Below are 18,520 nucleotides of genomic sequence, written 5' to 3'. Positions count from 1 at the left end.
AGCTCTATCGATCCCAATTTGCTTTCTGAAAACTCAAGGCCAAAATATATAGTGTAGAAAGCAATCATGGACTGCCACAAGCCCATAAAAAAGTCTAATCTTTCTCACCCCATAAAAGAAATCTACACTTATTCTGTTACAAAAAATCTGCTTTTATTAAGCTCTCTGCTTCAACATTTAAATGTTTTATTTCCTCTCAGGGCAATGCATTGACAAGCTACATGTTAAATGAGACCGGACATGAAACACCTCACTGGTTTGCAAAGGAAAAAGAGTGGACATTTAACGAATCTATTCAAAAGTGATAGGAAAATAGGAAATTACTTAGCCACAAACTGTTCCAGGCTATCACATATTTTAAGAGCTGTAGACGCAAGTTAACATTTGAGCAATGAATGCAACATACAGTATACAGTCAATTGTTTGAGCAATCTCTACTTTGGTAATAGTAGTACTACAAAAAAAAAAAGTAAAGAAGAGATCCTGCATAGGATTCCTCAATATTCTGAAGCCATAGTCAACCTGTGGAACTCCTTGCCAGAGGATGTTGTGAAGGCCAAGACTATAACAGGGTTCAAAAAAAGAACTAGATAAGTTCATGGAAGATAGGTCCATAAATGGCCATTAGCCAGGATGGGCAGGGATGGTGTCTCTAGCCTCTGTTTGCCAGAACCTGGGAATGGGCGACAGGGGATGGATCACTTGATGATTACCTGTTCTGTTCATTCCCTCTGTGGCACCTGGTATTGGTCAGTCAGAAGAAAGGATACTGGGCTAGATGGACCTTTGGTCTTACCCAGTATGACCATTCTTATGTTATGAAGCACGATACAATTAAGTGCAACTCTTTTTTACTGTGTCCAGGTAATGGGCCAAGTTCTGTAAAACTGAATAAAATTATATGCCAGACAATAATTTCAGGCAGACAGGTAAAACTAAGCCTATCTGTTACTTTTCATGGGGGATGAACCTGTAAAACAATTTTGAAATCTTTAGCCCACGTTGTTTGAATTAAAAGCGGAAAAAGTAATTGTTGCAGGGTCAAGTGCTGCAGCATTCCTTTGTGGCCTGCCGTAGTACTACTCACCATGTCTCAGTTTCCTTCTGGTTCTTCAATAGTCAGCATCCGCCTCCAATGTGGTTAGGCCCCATGCTGACTTAGCTCTCCAGCTAAATCACACCGAAGTTCCTTTTGGGGTATCCAAGCTCCAAAACAAATACAACAAAACTAAAACTGACAGTCATCTGTCTTGGACCCAGGCAGCCCTTCTATTCAGTTTGTCTTTTCTAGTTAACACTCATCTGGGCTCCGTTTCAGCCAACTTTTCCTCACAAAGGCTCCGACAGACAGCAGTCTCACTCAGCTCCCAGGCTTCCATCACCCAGTACAAGTTGGAGATCTGCTTCCCTTCTCCATCAGCTATCGACTGAGCTAGGCCAACCTCGATGCAGATGTAGTGGAATGGGGCTGATTTGAACCCACAGGCTCTTGTAAACCCCTTGTAGGCCAGTGTGGGGTTTACACCCCTGCACAGAAATGTTAACACAAATTGTCAAACTGTTTAAATCCACAATTTTTTTCCCAAGGAACATGCTCAAACAGCTTGTGCTGTTGCCTTTCCCAAAAAATTCCTCTCTGATAAAACAAAAAACAAAGCAAAACAAAAAGAGGAAAGGATGTGTGTGGGCTTCAAAAATCAGATTTAAACTAGACACTGTTTTACAAACTATGCAATTACTGTCCTACCGTGACACCATAATCAAAATATACATATTTCCATGTTAGGAAAAAAATTAGGCACAGATTTGTGAGCATATTTTGGCAACAACAGATTTCAGTGTAACTTGGCCTTGATAGGTTATATCAGTGCTGTGATGAATTACATTGAGCCTGGCATCCCACCAGCTCTTACACCACGAATGCATTATTTCATAGCTAGTACTGCTAATAGGATCCTGACTGAACAGCTCTACATAATAAGAAACCTTGTTGGGGACGATTATTTTCTTTGTCATTATCAACAGTTCTGCTTGTAAAACTAACTAGCAGAAGCAAAGGAAGCTGTGTGGATTATAACAACACAAAGGAAAAACAGAGATAAGATCGACCTTTAACCCTGCAGTGTGTTTTAACAGACACCCTCCGGCTTTGTAAAACTGCTGGGTTCTTGCAACCTGCCTAGTGCAGGGAAGCATGCGTAAATGCCGGGAACAGAAATATTATTGAACACAGCAAGTAAGCAGCACATTCGTGCTTCCACATTCTGGGACAGATAGTGCTTCCTCTTCTTAAGTGGAAGAAGAGTCCTCAGGGAGATTTTTGCTTCCGCATGCACCTGTGGGGGGAGTGAAAGGTGGGCTACTACAGATATGTGTACTTGGGATATGTGTACATTGCAATTAAACACCCACAGCTGGCCTGTGTCAGCTGACTTGGGCTTGTGGGGCTCATGCTATGGGGCTGTAGACATTCGAACTCCAGCTCAAGTCCAAATGTTGTGGAGTGCTCCGAGGCACTCCACAAACCACAGAGGCAGGCTGGGCAAGGTGGGGTCTGACCAGGATTCTACTCCTTCTGTCCTCCCTGTTGGGAGGAATACAGACTGCAGTCTTTTCAGAAATGCTGCCGCTCCATTAAGAACTCTTCAGAGACTATTTGGTCAGTGTGCCTCTCTCTTACCTCCTCATCCCCAAACACCAGCTGTGGATACAAAAACCCAAATCTCTGTCTTTACACTAAAACTAATTTCAGTGAACAAAGTGGTTATTAATGCATTATGTTTGGGGACTCTCTTAAAATAAATCTTATAATAGTTACGAATGAATGAGTCTGTTAAAAGAATACAATTACTGGTTACCGGGAATTTAAGTCTTTAAATTGATGAGGCAATTCAGCATGAAAACTATCTAGGAGCAAAGTCTGGTCTCTAATTGAAGATGCAAAGTCTGTATGTCAAACATTTGTGTTTTCCACAATGTTTTGTATAACATCACAATAGTTAATGACACAAAGATTATGCAAATTTGAAGATAGATTAAGCATTCTCATGACTTCATGCACCATGTTCTATGACTCTTTTTACTTCTTGATTTGTATGGTGTTTGATTGTAAACTTTAATCTCAGTCTTCATGAACATATGCCTCTGCAGCCATTTAAAAAAACAACAACATTTCACTAACATTTTATCCTGTTGCCTAAGACCTTTTTTTCCTTGGCATCCATCCTTATCCCCATTGCAAATTAAATTCACACTCTCAACCCCCCCCTTGCAAGTCTCTGGGGGGGGTCTAGTTCTTCTGTACCGATTCACATGCAGAAGACTTTTAACTCAAGTAGAGAAACCTTCCAAAAGAAGTAGTGTCTTACCAGCGACACATGATGAAGGTTAAGGAAAACTTTGGTATGAAATAATATTGGTGAGACATTCCATTGCCTTGGAACTGGCATCAAGAAATATCAATAGGAGTTAAGAAAGCAGCCTACAAGCACTTTGTTACTGTGAGATATGTCAAAAAGGTTGGTACAAATTTAATCTGATAATATTTAGTCTTTGATTACAACTCACAAGCACAGGAGCTTTTGTGAACCATGGCACTCACTCATTAGGTTCCCTCCCCTAACAAGCCAAACCTCAAATTCCACATTATAACCCTATGCTTTCCCTTCATCTAAAACCTCTGGAGAACTCAACAAGGGATAGTTTTATTACAGATAATTCCATGATATGATCAACATTATTTTGCACTCAGTATACATTGCCTTGTTTAGTCATTAAAACTATTGTTAAACATTAAAGATATTGGGCTCAATTCTGATCTCCGTTTTACTAGAGTAAATCCAAGGAGTTCCTCCAGATTTACACTAGTGCCAGAGATCAGAATCTGGTTCCATGCTTATAATAGAAAAATAATTAATTTTAGGGGACTGGAGTCTGACAAAAATAAAATTCATGTTTGACTTCAAATATATTTTTCATGAGAAATGCAGTTCTATTTTTTGCTCACATTTCCGGTTACTGAACAAATACCTTTCACTTATGCATAGCAGAGTCATATGTTGGGTTAACTCATTTGCCCTAGCATTGTGACAGCTTAATGGGCACATTCTAAGGGGAAAAAAGTTAAAATATTTTAAATTGTAACAATGTAATAAAACAATCTGAGAAAAAAATATAGTTAAAATTACTTTGTGGAGTGTGCAGAGTTAATTAGCGCAGCATACAGACACAAAATGGACAGCCAGGGCACAGGATCATCCACAGTCAGCACAAGAATAAAAATGCATGATGGAAGGGGTGATGTGGGTTGGGAAATGTGACTGCATGTTCCCGGATGATGAAAAAAGAGCAGGCATATTCATCAACTAAGAAGCTTCTGGAAAGTGTGTAAGGTCTAAAGGGGGCAGGAAGAGTTGTCGGAGAGGAGACTGTGTATGGTTACAACATTCTAAATTCTGGGCAAAACAGCTATGCCCAGTGCCACTGAATATTGTGAATGTCAGTATTATAGAACGAAAAGGGACGTTATTTTGAAGGAGAGACTGCAGGTAGCAAGCGGACACAGCTGAACATGGGACAATGAAGGGGACATTACCACAGTTTGATACTCAATGTTGATACTGAACCAGAACATTCTATTGGCCCTGGTCTCCTTTGAGAACTGAAGTTATGAAATGACCACAAGTTGTAAGAGTCCTGAGAGCACCATAAGGGGATTCAAAGAATTGGAATCATAAGTTAATGAGCCATTAGATTCTGGAAAGCTTTGATTCAGAAGGGACCATGATGCAGAGATATGGAAAGTGCATTTACGTCAATTTACTTATGATACAATATTTCAGATCACAGCTTTTTAGATAAATTCTTTCCACAAATTATTCGGTATTCTGCAAGAAGATATATATAGCACACATACACAAAATTTCCCATTGCTTGTAAAAATGATGACGAGCTAAAGTTTAAACAAATATAAAAAAATCTTTTGTTTTGCTTTGCATAATGAAAAATTACCTTAGCCTCTTAAAATACCCATTTTAAAAGGATACCATGAAAAGAGGGAAATGTAACTCATTGCTATGCCACACTATGTTGCAAGAGCCAATATTGAAAACTACTTAAAACTTCTTCAAAGTACAATCAAACTCTTAAGTAATGTTCATTCCATATTCTTAACAAAAACTAAAAAAAAACCCCACCACATAATGGATACCCCAAGAAAATTCAGTTTTTTCATAGATTTCAAATATTTCATTAATTCTTTCATCAAAAGAATAGTTTATCTGTGTTTTTTGCATTATTAATGTTATGCTACAATAACACAGCTAATGCAATTTCATTATTTCTACTTCAATGAAATCAGAAAAGATGTGTACTTTTTGCTTCTGGGTTTTACAAGCTTGAAAACAATCAATCATCTTCATATTAAAGAAAGACAAAAGGGTAAAAATACTGTACATTTACAAATCAGATTTCTCTTTGTTTCTTTGTAGAGTGATTTCTCCGTAAATTTGCTGCCTGAACTTCAACATGTCTTCTACATCTTTGTAGAAGAGCATTTCTTCAATAGACAGGAGCTTCCAGCCATTCAGTTTAAAAGCTGACTTGTTTTGCACAGCATTTAACATCTTTAATGACACTCTAACTGAATCACTTAAAGTAGAACAAACAGGGAAAATCCGAGCAGTCCACAAACCCAAACTTGTCTTGTCACCAGAGAAGAGTTGGTCTGAAACTCTCAGGTCCCAGAGGTCCAAGCACTGCAGTAAACTGATTCCAAAAAACTGAAGGGAATGTATGTCTGACAACAATTTCACATTCTTTTTCAAGTTGTCTTCTACACCAAGCACCATACTCACATACATTACTTTTCCATTAACCCTGATGCTGAATGAACTCACAAAAGAGTTTGGTGGTACATCTATGTTAGCACTTATGCAACAACCACTGACAATGCTGTTTGCCCCTACTGAAACCTCAGGTCCCAGCCTAGAGTATTCAATAACAGAGGCAGGTGCTACAACACATCTTGAATCCAGTACGCTTTGAATGATACATGCCGATATATCTGAGTTTTCTGCTTTATCTGGAAAGATGCTAAAAGCTTTAGATAGTAAGCCAAGCTCCAATTTCAATTTACTATCAGAAGTAAAATGAAACAAATACTCTTGTGTAGTCCCAATATGATAGAACCTGGAGTTATTTAAGACTATAACATTAAGTGATGTTCCTTTAAGAAGACAAAATAGCTTCTGCCTTATTTCTCCTAACTGTGATCCTTCTTTTGTGACATTATCTGTGATTTTTGTGTAATCATGAGTTGCTCCAGGTCCCAGAGCCTGGAGAAAATCACCATATGCATCTATTTCACAGGAAAGAGTATCCAGCTGCTTAAAAAATGTTAGTAATTGTTTTGCAATGCTATGATCAATGTAAAATAAGCTGTCTGTATACACATACTTGTAGTCCATTTTTAAGTCATAGTGTTCTCCAGAGGAGTTTGGTTGAGAGCAATTCCTCCTTATGCATACTGCACCAGACTGATGCATCTTTTCAATATTAGGTTTATGTAGGAAATGATGACAAGATCTGTATTCAAGCTCTTTTTCTGATAAAGCAGATGAATCTAACACAAATACTCCATGAGTGGTACCAATAGTCAAATCTGAAGGGTGAGCTAATGCAGTGAACCCAGGTTTATCAAACTTGATGACGTCTGTTGCTCCAATACTATAAAGTTCAATATCATCTGCACAAGTAATGAGAATTCCTGGATTCATATGGGTAGGAAAATCAATGTACATTGCCAACTTCAACTCCAACATCTGGTAAATAGGGTCACCAAAAGGCAAAGCTGTGAAAATTTTTCCCAGTGCACTTGCATGTGGTAAACGTTGACTATAACCACCTTAAAAAAAAAAAAAAAAAAAAAAAGATAGTTTTATTATATACAAGTTTCACACACACACACGCTCCTCTTTAAAGATCTCTCTTATTGGTATATACAATTATCAAGAACTAGTTATGAGTTACAATATCGAAGTGGCTATTTTACATATGCACGTGGCTGTATTTTAAGCATGCCTTTAAAAAGAAAAATTAAGATTTAAAGAACTGATATTTCTAATGTCAGTCAAACTCTTTCAGACAGAACTAATGCTGGATCCTGATCTTGATCCTCAGAGTGTCCAAAAGACAGTATGCGTTAAAGAGAGCATTTCCTAATTTATTGACTTTATCCTCTACAGCAGTGTTTCCCAAACTTGGGACACCGCTTGTGTAGGGAAAGCCCCTGGCAGGCCGAGCTGGTTTGTTTACCTGCCCCGTCCGCAGGTTCGGACGATCGCGGCTCCCAGTGGCTGCGGTTCGCCGCTCCAGGCCAATGGGAGCTGCTGGAAGCGGCGGCCAGCACGTCCGTCGGCCCGTGCCGCTTCTAGCAGCTCCCATTGACCTGGAGCAGCGAACCGCAACCAGTGGGAGCCGCGATCGGCCGAACCTGCCCAGCCCGCCAGGGGCTTTCCCTACACAAGCGGCGTCCCAAGTTTGGGAAACACTGCTCTACACTTTGTGCTCACAGTAAACTAGGAAAAGGACTTTTTGCATACAATGGAAACAAGAAAACTGAATTACTTCCATTTCATCTTTGATTTGGTAGATAAACCCTCCCACTCTCCTGTCCTTTTCTCCCATGTCACCATTTTTTATATTTACTTCTCCCACTCCCTTAAAATCAGCAAATATCTGGCATAGAGCCAAACTCTGTCAGCAAGCGACTGGCATTCAAGTCTCTCTTCTTTCTACATGTAAGCAGTCCCTTTTGCAATTTCAAGCCATAAATGAGCCAAACAACCCATCTCCCCCAGAGGATGTTGCTGTATGATGACATAAGGCTTCTTTCTCTCAAAAAGCTGAGGTTGCTGTTTCACAGCCCTTCCAGACTCTTTTAGCTGAGATAGTTGGACATGAACTGCAAACCCACATTCAGATGCCATTCGACTGCCAAGTCAGCCAGCCAAATCTGAGCTTACTTAAGAGAGATCCCATTTGACAACTTCTTCTTCCCAAAACCACCACCACATTTTCATTCAGGGAGAAAAGAAAAAAATAGCATAGTGTCACAGAAAATTTAAAACAGGAAAAGGATTTACCAGAATGAATTAATATGATAGTAAGAGAAGTCCATTTATCACCATACATTTCTTCCAAGCATTGAAGGACATGAAGAGTTGATCCACCATTTCCTACAAAATATTCAATATATAAATTAAGAATATAAACATTAGTTACATAAACATGTCAAGTGTATTAAATTCATGTGCTATCGGTACCAGGGGTTGAAGTGGGCTGCTTGGGGAAGCTGGTCACGTAAGTGCTTTTTAAGATGCTGACCTCTTGCTCCAGAGCATAAATTGTCAATTATTTTTAAATGAAGTCTCTAGTCCTCATGGCTGCAAAGATAATTTTTAAATTGTGTACTGTCTATTGATGCAATGATATCTACCTGAGATTGCATAAAACAACTCTGAAAGGATGGTACTATTCATCTCCATGTCAATACCGTTGATCAAACCTTGCAGGAAGGAGGTTGGGCAGTCACCTAATGATGCTCTGCACAATCCACTATAAAGAGCATCTCAAATGGGCAGGTCTTGGGGGGAGAGGGTGGAAGAAGAACATTTCCCCCCCCTCCAATTCATCCCCTGAGTGACATAATTAAAGATCTGTCATCAGTTCCAGAGGCTATAAAAATTGGCTCTAACATGTAACCTGTCACACAAAATCTCACTAATGATTTTAAGCAAGTTTTCAAGAGACCTTTTTGACATGAAAAGTACAGAAAAGGAAAAAAAATAGATGTTTACCAGTATTCTGATATTTATTGTTCTACTATAACATAAAATGATTTCATTTCTGAAAATTAATGTTTGGAGATTATACTATATATATTCTAATCAGATTTGTTACTTTCTAAACAAACAAATGGCTGAGCTAATGAAATTTACAAGATGACACTGTGCATGTGCATGCTCAGTGGCTACTTTTCATTAAGACTCTTGCTGTGTTTTCAGTGTTATGGATCTAATAGGTGTAAACGTATTCCATTATAGACCATAATGGATCTGTTGTGATGTACAATATGAATATATAAGAAACAAGATGAATCAGTGACATTCTGTGTTATGCACTTATATTATTAACATACAATCGAAGTCTAAACCACCATGATATATACTGTGAATGCTCCTTAAGGGCAATATATAAATGTTACTAGGTAAATTTTAATATATCTGCTGAACTGATATGAGGTCCAAAGGAGCACCAGACTCATTAATGCTAATAATTACACATTTGAATCAAAATACACTGCTTAATGCCATTAGAACATTTTTTGTGATTTAATTAATATAATTGTGCTTCTAACAGCTTTCTGGAAATCTTTCGCTGTAAGAGATACAACTGTCATAATACTTACTACAATGAGCACTTTTTGTCTGTCTGAAAATTAGTCAATTTATAGTGAAATCTTAAACTATGAACCTTACCAATGGCTGAGGTGGCTTTTGCATCACTGGAAATTTTTAATCAAGATTGGCTATTTTTCTAAAAGATACATACTAGTACAAATATAAATTAATTGAGGGAAGTTCTATGGTCTATATTATACAGGACAGACCAGATGGTAACAATGGTGCCTTCTGGCTTTATACTGAACGTAGTCAGAGATTGGCTAAGTTAATTTCTTTGACTGATTGTCAGAAAAAGGTATGTATCAACTGCTATGTCATGTAAGAGAAAACAGAAAAATTGGCAATAAAATACCCACCAATTTTTGGTCCAGGAGGATCCACAAAAACATGGTAATGAACTCCAAGAGGGAGTTCCTTTCTTTTCAACTTTTCTGATAGCTGTTGCTGATAAGCCAATTCCTGTTTTTTGTCAGCTGCTGTAATTACAACAACATCCCAGAATTCTCCAGTTTGTGTGACTTTACCTATTTGAAAAGTGAGTTAACCAGAGAGACCATCACAGGGTAGAATAGTGAGAGATTAATGACATTCTCCGTAGTACGACATACAAAAACTACATCAAAGGAACTTACATTTGTAAAATCAAGCACCCAAATGTTATTAAATGTCCAAATAAAAGTGGCAATATACAACGTTAATTTTGTTGCCTCATGAATATTCATTATGACAGACTTTCCCAACAATACTTAGGAAATCCAGAAATCTTAAACTTCCTACTACAAATTCCCTCGACTGGCTACATTAAGATAAAACAACAGTGTGCCCTATTTACACTAGGGGTGAAATAGGGGCCTCACTGAAGACAATGGGAGTTTTACCATGGACTTCAGTGGAGCCAGGATTTCATTTTAGGATTTTATGTATGTATCTTGTTATAAAAACCTTAGTGTGCTTAAGGAACTGTTAGTGTGTGTCAGCAGTAGTAGATTTATCCCCCAGCCTGCTGCGAACTAAGTGTTGTTGGTATGGACAAGCCCTTAGTCTAGACATGGCCTTATAGCCTTATTCATGTAACAATTCTAGCCACTTTAACACTCTGTGGTGTACAGTGTTGATCTCGCTCTTTATGGGTGCATCAAGGAAACTGCATACTCTTAACTAGACCCTAAATAATAAAACAATACTATACTACATTTGTTCCTTAGAGTTAACACGAGTGATGCTCTCAGCTCAGAGCTATCCATCAACCCGCTGTAATTCAAATCCCATGAAAATTAAATTATCCTTTGTCTATATAACGATCACTCTTAATGGAATAATTGTTTTATAAAACATGGGTACATTCATATAGGGCAGTTCATATATTCAATATGCAGCATCTCTCCTGTAATCTGAGTCTCCGTAAACCTTCTCAGATTCAGAATTGTAACATCATGTTGATCTGCAGAACTAGCAGTTGTAGGAAACACTATTTCTCCACTCCTTTTTAAAAAAATTGACAACAAAATGGAGAAATTTAAAAATAATCTGTAACCCTCCCTACTTACTCTTCCCTTTGTCCCCTAAAACTCTTTGTAGAATCTGCTGAAGTTTCCCCCTCAGAACTCATTATTTCAGACCAGATCTGAACCTTTTTTCTCCCCTACTTTAAACACCACACTTCATAAAGTTGTGAATGAGCCAAAGGATCTATATAGCAGAGTCAAATCGATGTAAGAATCTACCATGTGGATTCTTTTGAAGGACTGGGGAGTAAAACAGTGAATATAGAAATGGAACTAGGAATCAGAAGACCTGGGTTCTATCCCCATCTTTACAAATGACTTGGGCCTTGATCCTGCAAACATTGATGCATGTGTTTAACTTTAAATATGTGAGCAGTTCAAATGAAGTCAGTGGGAATCAGGGCCGGCTCCAGGGTTTTGGCCGCCCCAAGCTGCCAAACAAAACAAAACAAAAAGCCGCGATTGCGATCTGCGGCGGCAATTCGGCGGGAGGTCCTTTGCTCCGAGCAGGAGTGAGGGACCGTCTGCCGAATTGCTGCCGAACAGCTGGACATGCCGCCCCTCTCCGAAGTGGCCGCCCCAAGCACCTGCTTGGTAAGCTGGTGCCTGGAGCCGGCCCTGATGGGAATACTCCCATCCTTAGAGTTAAGCATATGTGTAAGTGTTTGCATGATTGTGGTCTTGCTGAGTGACCCTCTGGGGTGCTTACTTGGACACAACTCTCCACCTCTCAATTTCCCCACCAGTTACAAAGAGCAAGAGCCAGTGTCGGGGATATCACTTACCTTCCATGAAAACAGCTTGTCTTTCACATTTACAGGTAGAAAACGCTACACGAACAAACGCCGGATCCTGCAAACACTTACACACGTGCTTAACTTTACGTCTCATGCTTTCAGCTGAGATCAATGGGGTCACTGAGGGGAGTCAAGTTCAGGAGGCGCCCAAGTGTTTCAGCTGGGGGGGGCTGGTTAACGCCGCCCAGGGGGACACGGGTCTCTCCTTGCAGGGTCAGGGCCTATGCTTGGGACTCTTAGTCTAAGGAAGGGGAGCTTGACACTGCGGTTCCGGGGTGACTCCCCTGGGCGTGAGGCCCCGCTGCTGAAGCAGGGGAGGGGAGGGGAGGGGAGGGGGGGGGCGTTGCCCAGTGTCGGAGCCTGCGGGGCAGCGGCTCCACCCCAACACCCCGCCCCAGAGGCCAGCAGTGACCCCGGCCCCTACCTCTCAGCTCGTCAAACTTCGCCAGTCTCCGCCGAGTGGCCTCTTGGAGCAAAACATCGAGTTCTGCCTCCGCGCGCATCTCGCCGGAGCAAGGCCTGGCCTAGCAGGGGCCTTCCGGGTTCGGTTAGCGGCCCCGCCTCCCCGCACGGCCCGGCCCGGCCCAGCTCCGGGGCTGGGAGTAGTGGGCGGCTCTCGGGCCGGTTCCCATGGTAACCGCCAGACAAACAAGGCCGCAGCTCCCGGCAGCTCCGCTGCCGGCCGGGCTGGGAGCGGCGGGGCGCGGGTGAGTGCAGTGGGGTGGGAACCGAGGGAGCCCCGCCCCGCCCCGCCCCAGGGTTTCGCCTAGGCGGGGGGCTGAACCCGCGGGTCTCTTAACGGACCCGGAGGAGGGCGCTGAACCCCGGGGGACCAAAGGAGCCTAGTCCCAGGGTCTCGCCCGGGCGGGGGGCTGAACTCCAGGGTGTCGGACAGGCTGGGATGAGTGAAGATTTAAAGCAGCGCCCTCCTGCTCGCTAAGGGCTAAGTGTGTAGTCCCGGTTGGTAATTTCTCACTACAGAGTTTGGGGGCAAATTAGAGTCTGTATCTGAAAATTTCACCCTTAATATCGAAGTCTGCCACTGAAACTGACAACACATCCCAAAGATTCCTTGGCATGTTTTGGAAGAGTCAGGTTGTCAAACTCCATTCCCTGGCTGGAGTCCCACTTGAGTGTCTGTGGCATAGCTCCCTAATTCCCAATATACACCGTCCAATAGCTGTGGTGTTCTTCACCTCCTGGCTCCAGCAGCAGTGTCCTGGCCCAGAACTGGCTGCATGTCAGTAGTGCACAAAGTCATCCGTGTGTCTTGGTTTAAGTTTCTTAACACTTTGTCAGGGTTCAGAGTAGCAGCCGTGTTCATCTGTATCCGCAAAAAGAACAGGAGTACTTGTGGCATCTTAGAGACTAACAAATTTATTTGAGCATAAGCTTTCTCTAAGATGTCACAAGTATTCCTGTTCTTTTAACACTTTGTGTTATAAAATATGACATAATACCTGATGGTCTGTGTACTGTACTGAGAAGTATAGTAATAAATGATGTGTTAAAGTAGCACAGTAACTTTTGTCTTTAAATTATTATTATTTAAATTATTTGATTCAGAAATCTTTTATAATACTTACATACATCTCAATATTTTGGCCCAGTCTTACAACTGGATTCATGTGGGTGCACTTGAGTGCACACGGACACATAAAAGTCTGCCTAAGTGGTTCAGAGCCCTAGTTTTCTGTTTTTACTAGTTGAATTTCAAGAACAACATGAGTAGATTGTATGGTTCTCTTTCTGACGCACACTGATAGGAAACTTGGAATTTACTAAAATGTGTTCATGCTGTGTTGTATCATTTATTTTCCCTTTGTACTTGCTCTTTGTTATTTATTGAAAAAGAAAGGGTTGTTTCTTTTGCTATGTTCTAGTGTCTAAAGATGTCACAATTGATAAAGAATTACAATGTTTATTCAGTTTGATTAAAAACATCTACAAGAAAAAAACAAACTATGCATTTAAATCATAAGCATTCTTCAGTTACTGTATACCAAACTTTTGAATAATACTGCTCAACAATTTGTATATAAATGCACTTTTTAGTGGTATTTTGGTTATTCACTGGAACCAAGGATTATCAATTAAAGAGAAAAATAACTTTCCTTCCAGTTTAAGTAATGGGTGGACTTTGTAGAAACCTATGAATGTATCTTCTGTGCTTAGGCTCAAACCTACAAAGGCTTGGGGTATGTCTACACTTAAAATGCTACAGCGGTGCAGCTGTTTATGTAGATAATCCACCTCCTTGAGAGGCAGTAGCTAGGTCGATGGAAGAATTCTTCAAGGGCAGTGCTGTCTACCCTGGGAGTTAGGTTGGGATAGCTACATCTCTGGCTATGTCTACACTACCGCGATAAGTCGACCTACGCTACGCAACTCCAGCTACATGAATAACATAGCTGGAGGTGACGTACCTTAGGTCGAGTTACCATGGGGTCTACAACGTGCGGGGTCAATAGGAGAAAATCTCCCATCGACTTACCTTACTCTTCTCATCGGGGGTAGAGTACAGGGGTTGACTGTAGAGTGATCTGCAGTCGATTTGGCGGCTCTTTACTAGACCCACTAAATCGACCACCGGTGAATCAATCTCAGAGCATTGATCCCGGCTGTAGTATAGACTTACCCTCTTAGTGGTATAGATTTTTCACATTCCTGAGTGAAGCAGCTATCCTGAAGTAAATGCCTAGTGTAGACCAGGCTCTGGGCACATAAATAGCTTTATTCACAGGAGTAAACTTACTCACAAACCTAAGGGTATGTCTACATGTAAAATGATACAGCAGCACAACTGCTTTGCTGTAGCGCTTCAGTGTAGACACTACTTACACCGATGGGAGGGGTTCTCCTGTTTGTGTTTTAGGAATCCCCGAGAAGTGGTAGATAGGCTGATGGAAGAATTCTTCCATTGATGTAGCACTGCCTACATCGGGGATTATGTCGATTTAACTATGCTGCTCAAGGGTTTGGATTTTTCACACTCCTGAGAGACATAGCTAAGACGACTTAATTTTCTAGTGTAGACCAGATAGGCTAGTTTTAATTTTCTAGTGTGAACTGCTGTTGATTTATCAACACCAGTCTAAAAGAAATGCATCATCATTGTGAAGCGGGGTTGTTTTGCCCAGTACTCAATTAGTAATTTATAGGGCTGTCAAGCCATTAAACGCACTGTTAAACAATAATAGAATACCAAAAATAGTTTTGGATATTTTCTACATTTTCAAATATATTGATTTCAATTACAGCACAGAATACAAAGTGTACAGTGCTCACTTTATATTATTATTTTTGATTACAAATATTTGCACTGTAAAAAACAAAAGAAATAGTATTTTTCAATTCCCCTAATACATGTACTGTCATGCAATCTCTTTATCATGAAAGTTGAACTTACAAAGGTAGAATTATGTACAAAAAATAACTGCATTCAAAAATAAAACAATGTAAAACTTTAGAGTCTACAAGTCCACTCAGTCGTACTTTCTTGTTCAGCCAATCTCTCAAACAAGTTTGTTTACATTTGCAGGAGACAATGCTGTCCGCTTCTTGTTTACAATGTCACCTGAAAGTAAGAACAGGCGTTTGCATGGCAATGTTGTAGCCAGCGTTGCAAGATATTTATGTGCCAGATGCCCTAAAGATTCATATGTCCCTTCATACTTCAACAACCATTCCAGAGGACATGCGTCCATGCTGATGACAGGTTCTGCTCGATAACAATCCAAAACAGTGTGGACCGACGCGTGTTCATTTTCATCATCTGAGTCAGATGTCACCAGCAGAAGGTTGATTTTCTTTTTCGGTGGTTCGAGTTCTGTAGTTTCCACATCAGAGTACTGCTCTTTTAATACTTCTGAAAGCGTGTTCCACACCTCCTCCCTCTCAGATTTTGGAAGGCACTTCCGATTCTTAAACCTTGGGTCGAGTGCTATATCTATCTTTAGAAATCTCACATTGGTATCTTCTTTGTGTTTTGTCAAATCTGCAGTGAAAGTGTTCTTAAAATGAATAACATGTGGTGGGTCATCATCCGAGACTGCTATAACATGAAATATATGGCAGAATGTGGGTAAAACAGAGCAGGAGACATGCAATTCTCCCCCAAGGAGTTCAGTCACAAATTTAATTAACACTTTTTTTTTAAATGAGCCTCATCACCACGGAAGCATGTCCTCTGGAATGGTGGTCGAAGCAGGAAGGGGCATATGAATGTTTAGCATATGTGGCACATAAATTTTTGCCAGCTACAAAAATGCCATGCGAATGCCTGTTCTCACTTTCAGGTGACATTGTAAATAATAAGTGGGCAGCATTATCTCCCATAAATGTAAACAGACTTGTTCCTCTGAGCAATTGGCTGAACAAGAAGTAGGACTGAGTGGACTTTTAGTTTTATAAGTTTTGCTTTGTGTGTAGGTATGTAACAAACAAGCAAAAATCTACATTTGTAAGTTGCACTTTCACAACAAAGGGATTGCACTACAGTACTTGTCTGAGGTGAATTGTATTCTGTGTTGTAATTGAAATCAGTATGTTTGAAAATGTAGAAAAACAGCTACAAATACAGTAAAAGCTGTTTTACCCGGTACTTCATCAACCAGAAAGCTCTATAAACCGTCATTTCTGATTTTCATTGAAATTCCGGTTTATAGTCTGGTTGGCACTGGGCCGACAGAGGGTTGGGGCGCAGGAGTGGGTGTGGAGCGCGGGCTCTGGGATGGAGTTTGGGTGCAGGAGGGGGCTTGAGGCAGCGGGTTGGGGCACGGGAAGGGTGTGGGGTGCCAGATCACCTCGGGCAGCTCCCCAGAAGCGATGACCTGTCCCGGCTGCTCCTAGGCGGAGGCATGGCAGACGGCTCTGCGTGCTGTCTCCACCCACAGGCACCACCCCCTGCAGCTCCCATTACACACACAGCTGTCCCCTAACCTACAAACAGTTGTTCAGTATTGATATAACCCATGTTGCTGAGAGTTTTTCTTGCCTCATTACTTTCTTTTGGATGTTATGGCTCCTGATCTGCGATCTTCATTTGTTTTTCTGAATTTGTATGTGTGTATATATATCTCCTCAATATATGTTCCATTCTATATGCATCCGAAGAAGTGGGCTGTAGTCCACGAAAGCTTATGCTCTAATAAATTTGTTAGTCTCTAAGGTGCCACAAGTCCTCCTGTTCTTCTTTTTGCGGATACAGACTAACACGGCTGCTACTGTGAAACCTGAATTTATATTCTGCACCTGTAGAATCTAAACAGAGGAAAACGAAATGGTGGTATCTTTTGATAAAGTCTCACCATACACAAATCTTGCAATAAAGGAAGCCTTAAAAGTAATACAAAAACTGCTATAAAGAATTTAGGAAACAAAGTATGTCATCATGAGAAAAGTATCCTAGTTCTACCAAAAAGCCAATTTTTTATCACCTAGTTATAAAGCCCTAAAAGAGGTGTCTTAGAGAGTAAATGCTGATGGACCCTAAAATATCAAAGTGCCACTGATCTGGAATTATCAAACTTCTTCAGTGATCCATTAAATACAGTTTGACATCACTATGGCAATATAGATTGGAAAAGCTTTTAAAAAAATAATTTAAAAAATTACTTGTTTTTGCTCAGTATAAGGGATCCTTTTGACCCTTCTTAGTTTTCCCACATTACTGAGTAAACGTAGGTAAAAGATTGAAGTGCTTTTATAGAATGCATACTTATTTATTTTTCCAGACTCCTATTGAAGCCAATAGCAAAACTTCCTTTTACGTCGGCGAGAGAAAGTTTGGATCCTTCATTAACTGTTGCAGATATAATTATACAATTTGTTTTTAATTAAGGTGAATATGCCTGCAGTTTTAGGTTCTTGGTACCATTTTCATTCTGTTCTGCTAGTTGGCAGAAATGTAATATTATTAATGGATCCCATTAATTTGCCATGTTTCATGAACACTGTATCCTTGTTCAAAAGTACATTGTACAAAATGGATTAAAACATGTCCCAGGTAATAGATAAACATTTTAAGTAAAAAGCTAGTAATAAGTGCCTCTTGTAACAGTGTAGGACCCTCAGCAGATAGCCAGCAAATTTTCATGTATTTTATTCTCTCCAGATGGAATAGTTCCTTTAAGAGAAAATTCCCATCCTTCTGAACTGGAGAATGATTTGCAATCCTGTTTAATACTTTATCGTAGTCTTTCATTTATTTAACCCTTGTTTCCTTCACATACACCTCTGCCACATGTACTTCACCTAACTGTATATAATGAATAAAGATTGAGAGTAGAGTGGTGTCTGTTGTAACTAGTATGCACTATACTCTACAGAGGCATAGTTTTCACAGTGTGATTAAAAATGTATAATAATTTACAAGGAATTTAGGAAACTGCTGAAGATATAAAACTCATGAAAGGTTTACTGACAATAATATGATTTCTGTTCAACTGAAATCTTTGAATCTATAATTAGATCCCTAATATTGGAGTAAAATATTTCTGTACTTATTTTTTATTTTTAATAGTGTGGCATTAATTGAATTTGATAATTCATACATTTATGTGTGCATTCCTTATGTTACAATAATCAAAGTCTAAAAAAAATTGCTGAATCCAGCTGTTCTTTGCAGTTACATTTTTTTAAAAAGATAATTTCAATTAAAGGGACATTCCTACCTTTATCAATAAAACCACATCAAATTGTGCCTAATTCCAGCAAATGTCATACAGTAAGTAGTGTTGGATTGTCTCAGTAT

At 40.0% G+C, this 18,520-nt stretch overlaps 2 protein-coding genes across 5 annotated transcripts in view; one reads left to right on the top strand and one right to left on the bottom strand.

The window, feature by feature from the left end:
- Positions 1-4,794: 4,794 nt before the first annotated feature.
- FPGT (fucose-1-phosphate guanylyltransferase) lies at positions 4,795-12,327 on the bottom strand. 2 transcript variants are annotated; one of them, XM_065554060.1, is made up of 4 exons: positions 12,191-12,327; positions 9,821-9,988; positions 8,145-8,237; positions 4,795-6,904 (listed from the first exon to the last, which is right to left on the bottom strand). In XM_065554060.1, the coding sequence occupies exons 1-4, from the start codon at positions 12,267-12,269 to the stop codon at positions 5,457-5,459; spliced, it is 1,788 nt and encodes a 595-aa protein (XP_065410132.1). In that variant the 5' UTR covers positions 12,270-12,327; the 3' UTR covers positions 4,795-5,456. The 2 variants fall into 2 exon arrangements, with proteins under 2 accessions (XP_065410132.1, XP_065410131.1); XM_065554059.1 differs by having other exon boundaries at positions 11,755-12,194.
- A 22-nt stretch (positions 12,328-12,349) lies between these two features.
- The window catches only part of LRRIQ3 (leucine rich repeats and IQ motif containing 3), a 68,557-nt gene continuing 62,386 nt past the window's right edge, over positions 12,350-18,520 (top strand). For all 3 annotated transcript variants that reach the window (XM_065554058.1, XM_065554056.1, XM_065554057.1), the window contains exon 1: positions 12,350-12,473. The gene's annotated coding sequence lies outside the window, so the exon portion shown is untranslated. The remainder of the gene's footprint in view (positions 12,474-18,520) is intronic.

The sequence above is a fragment of the Chrysemys picta genome, chromosome 8 (genome assembly GCF_011386835.1).
Source record: "Chrysemys picta bellii isolate R12L10 chromosome 8, ASM1138683v2, whole genome shotgun sequence".
NCBI lineage: Eukaryota > Metazoa > Chordata > Testudines > Emydidae > Chrysemys > Chrysemys picta.
Note: the sequence above shows the minus strand (reverse complement) of the source record. Positions and strands in the feature narration are given on the sequence as shown.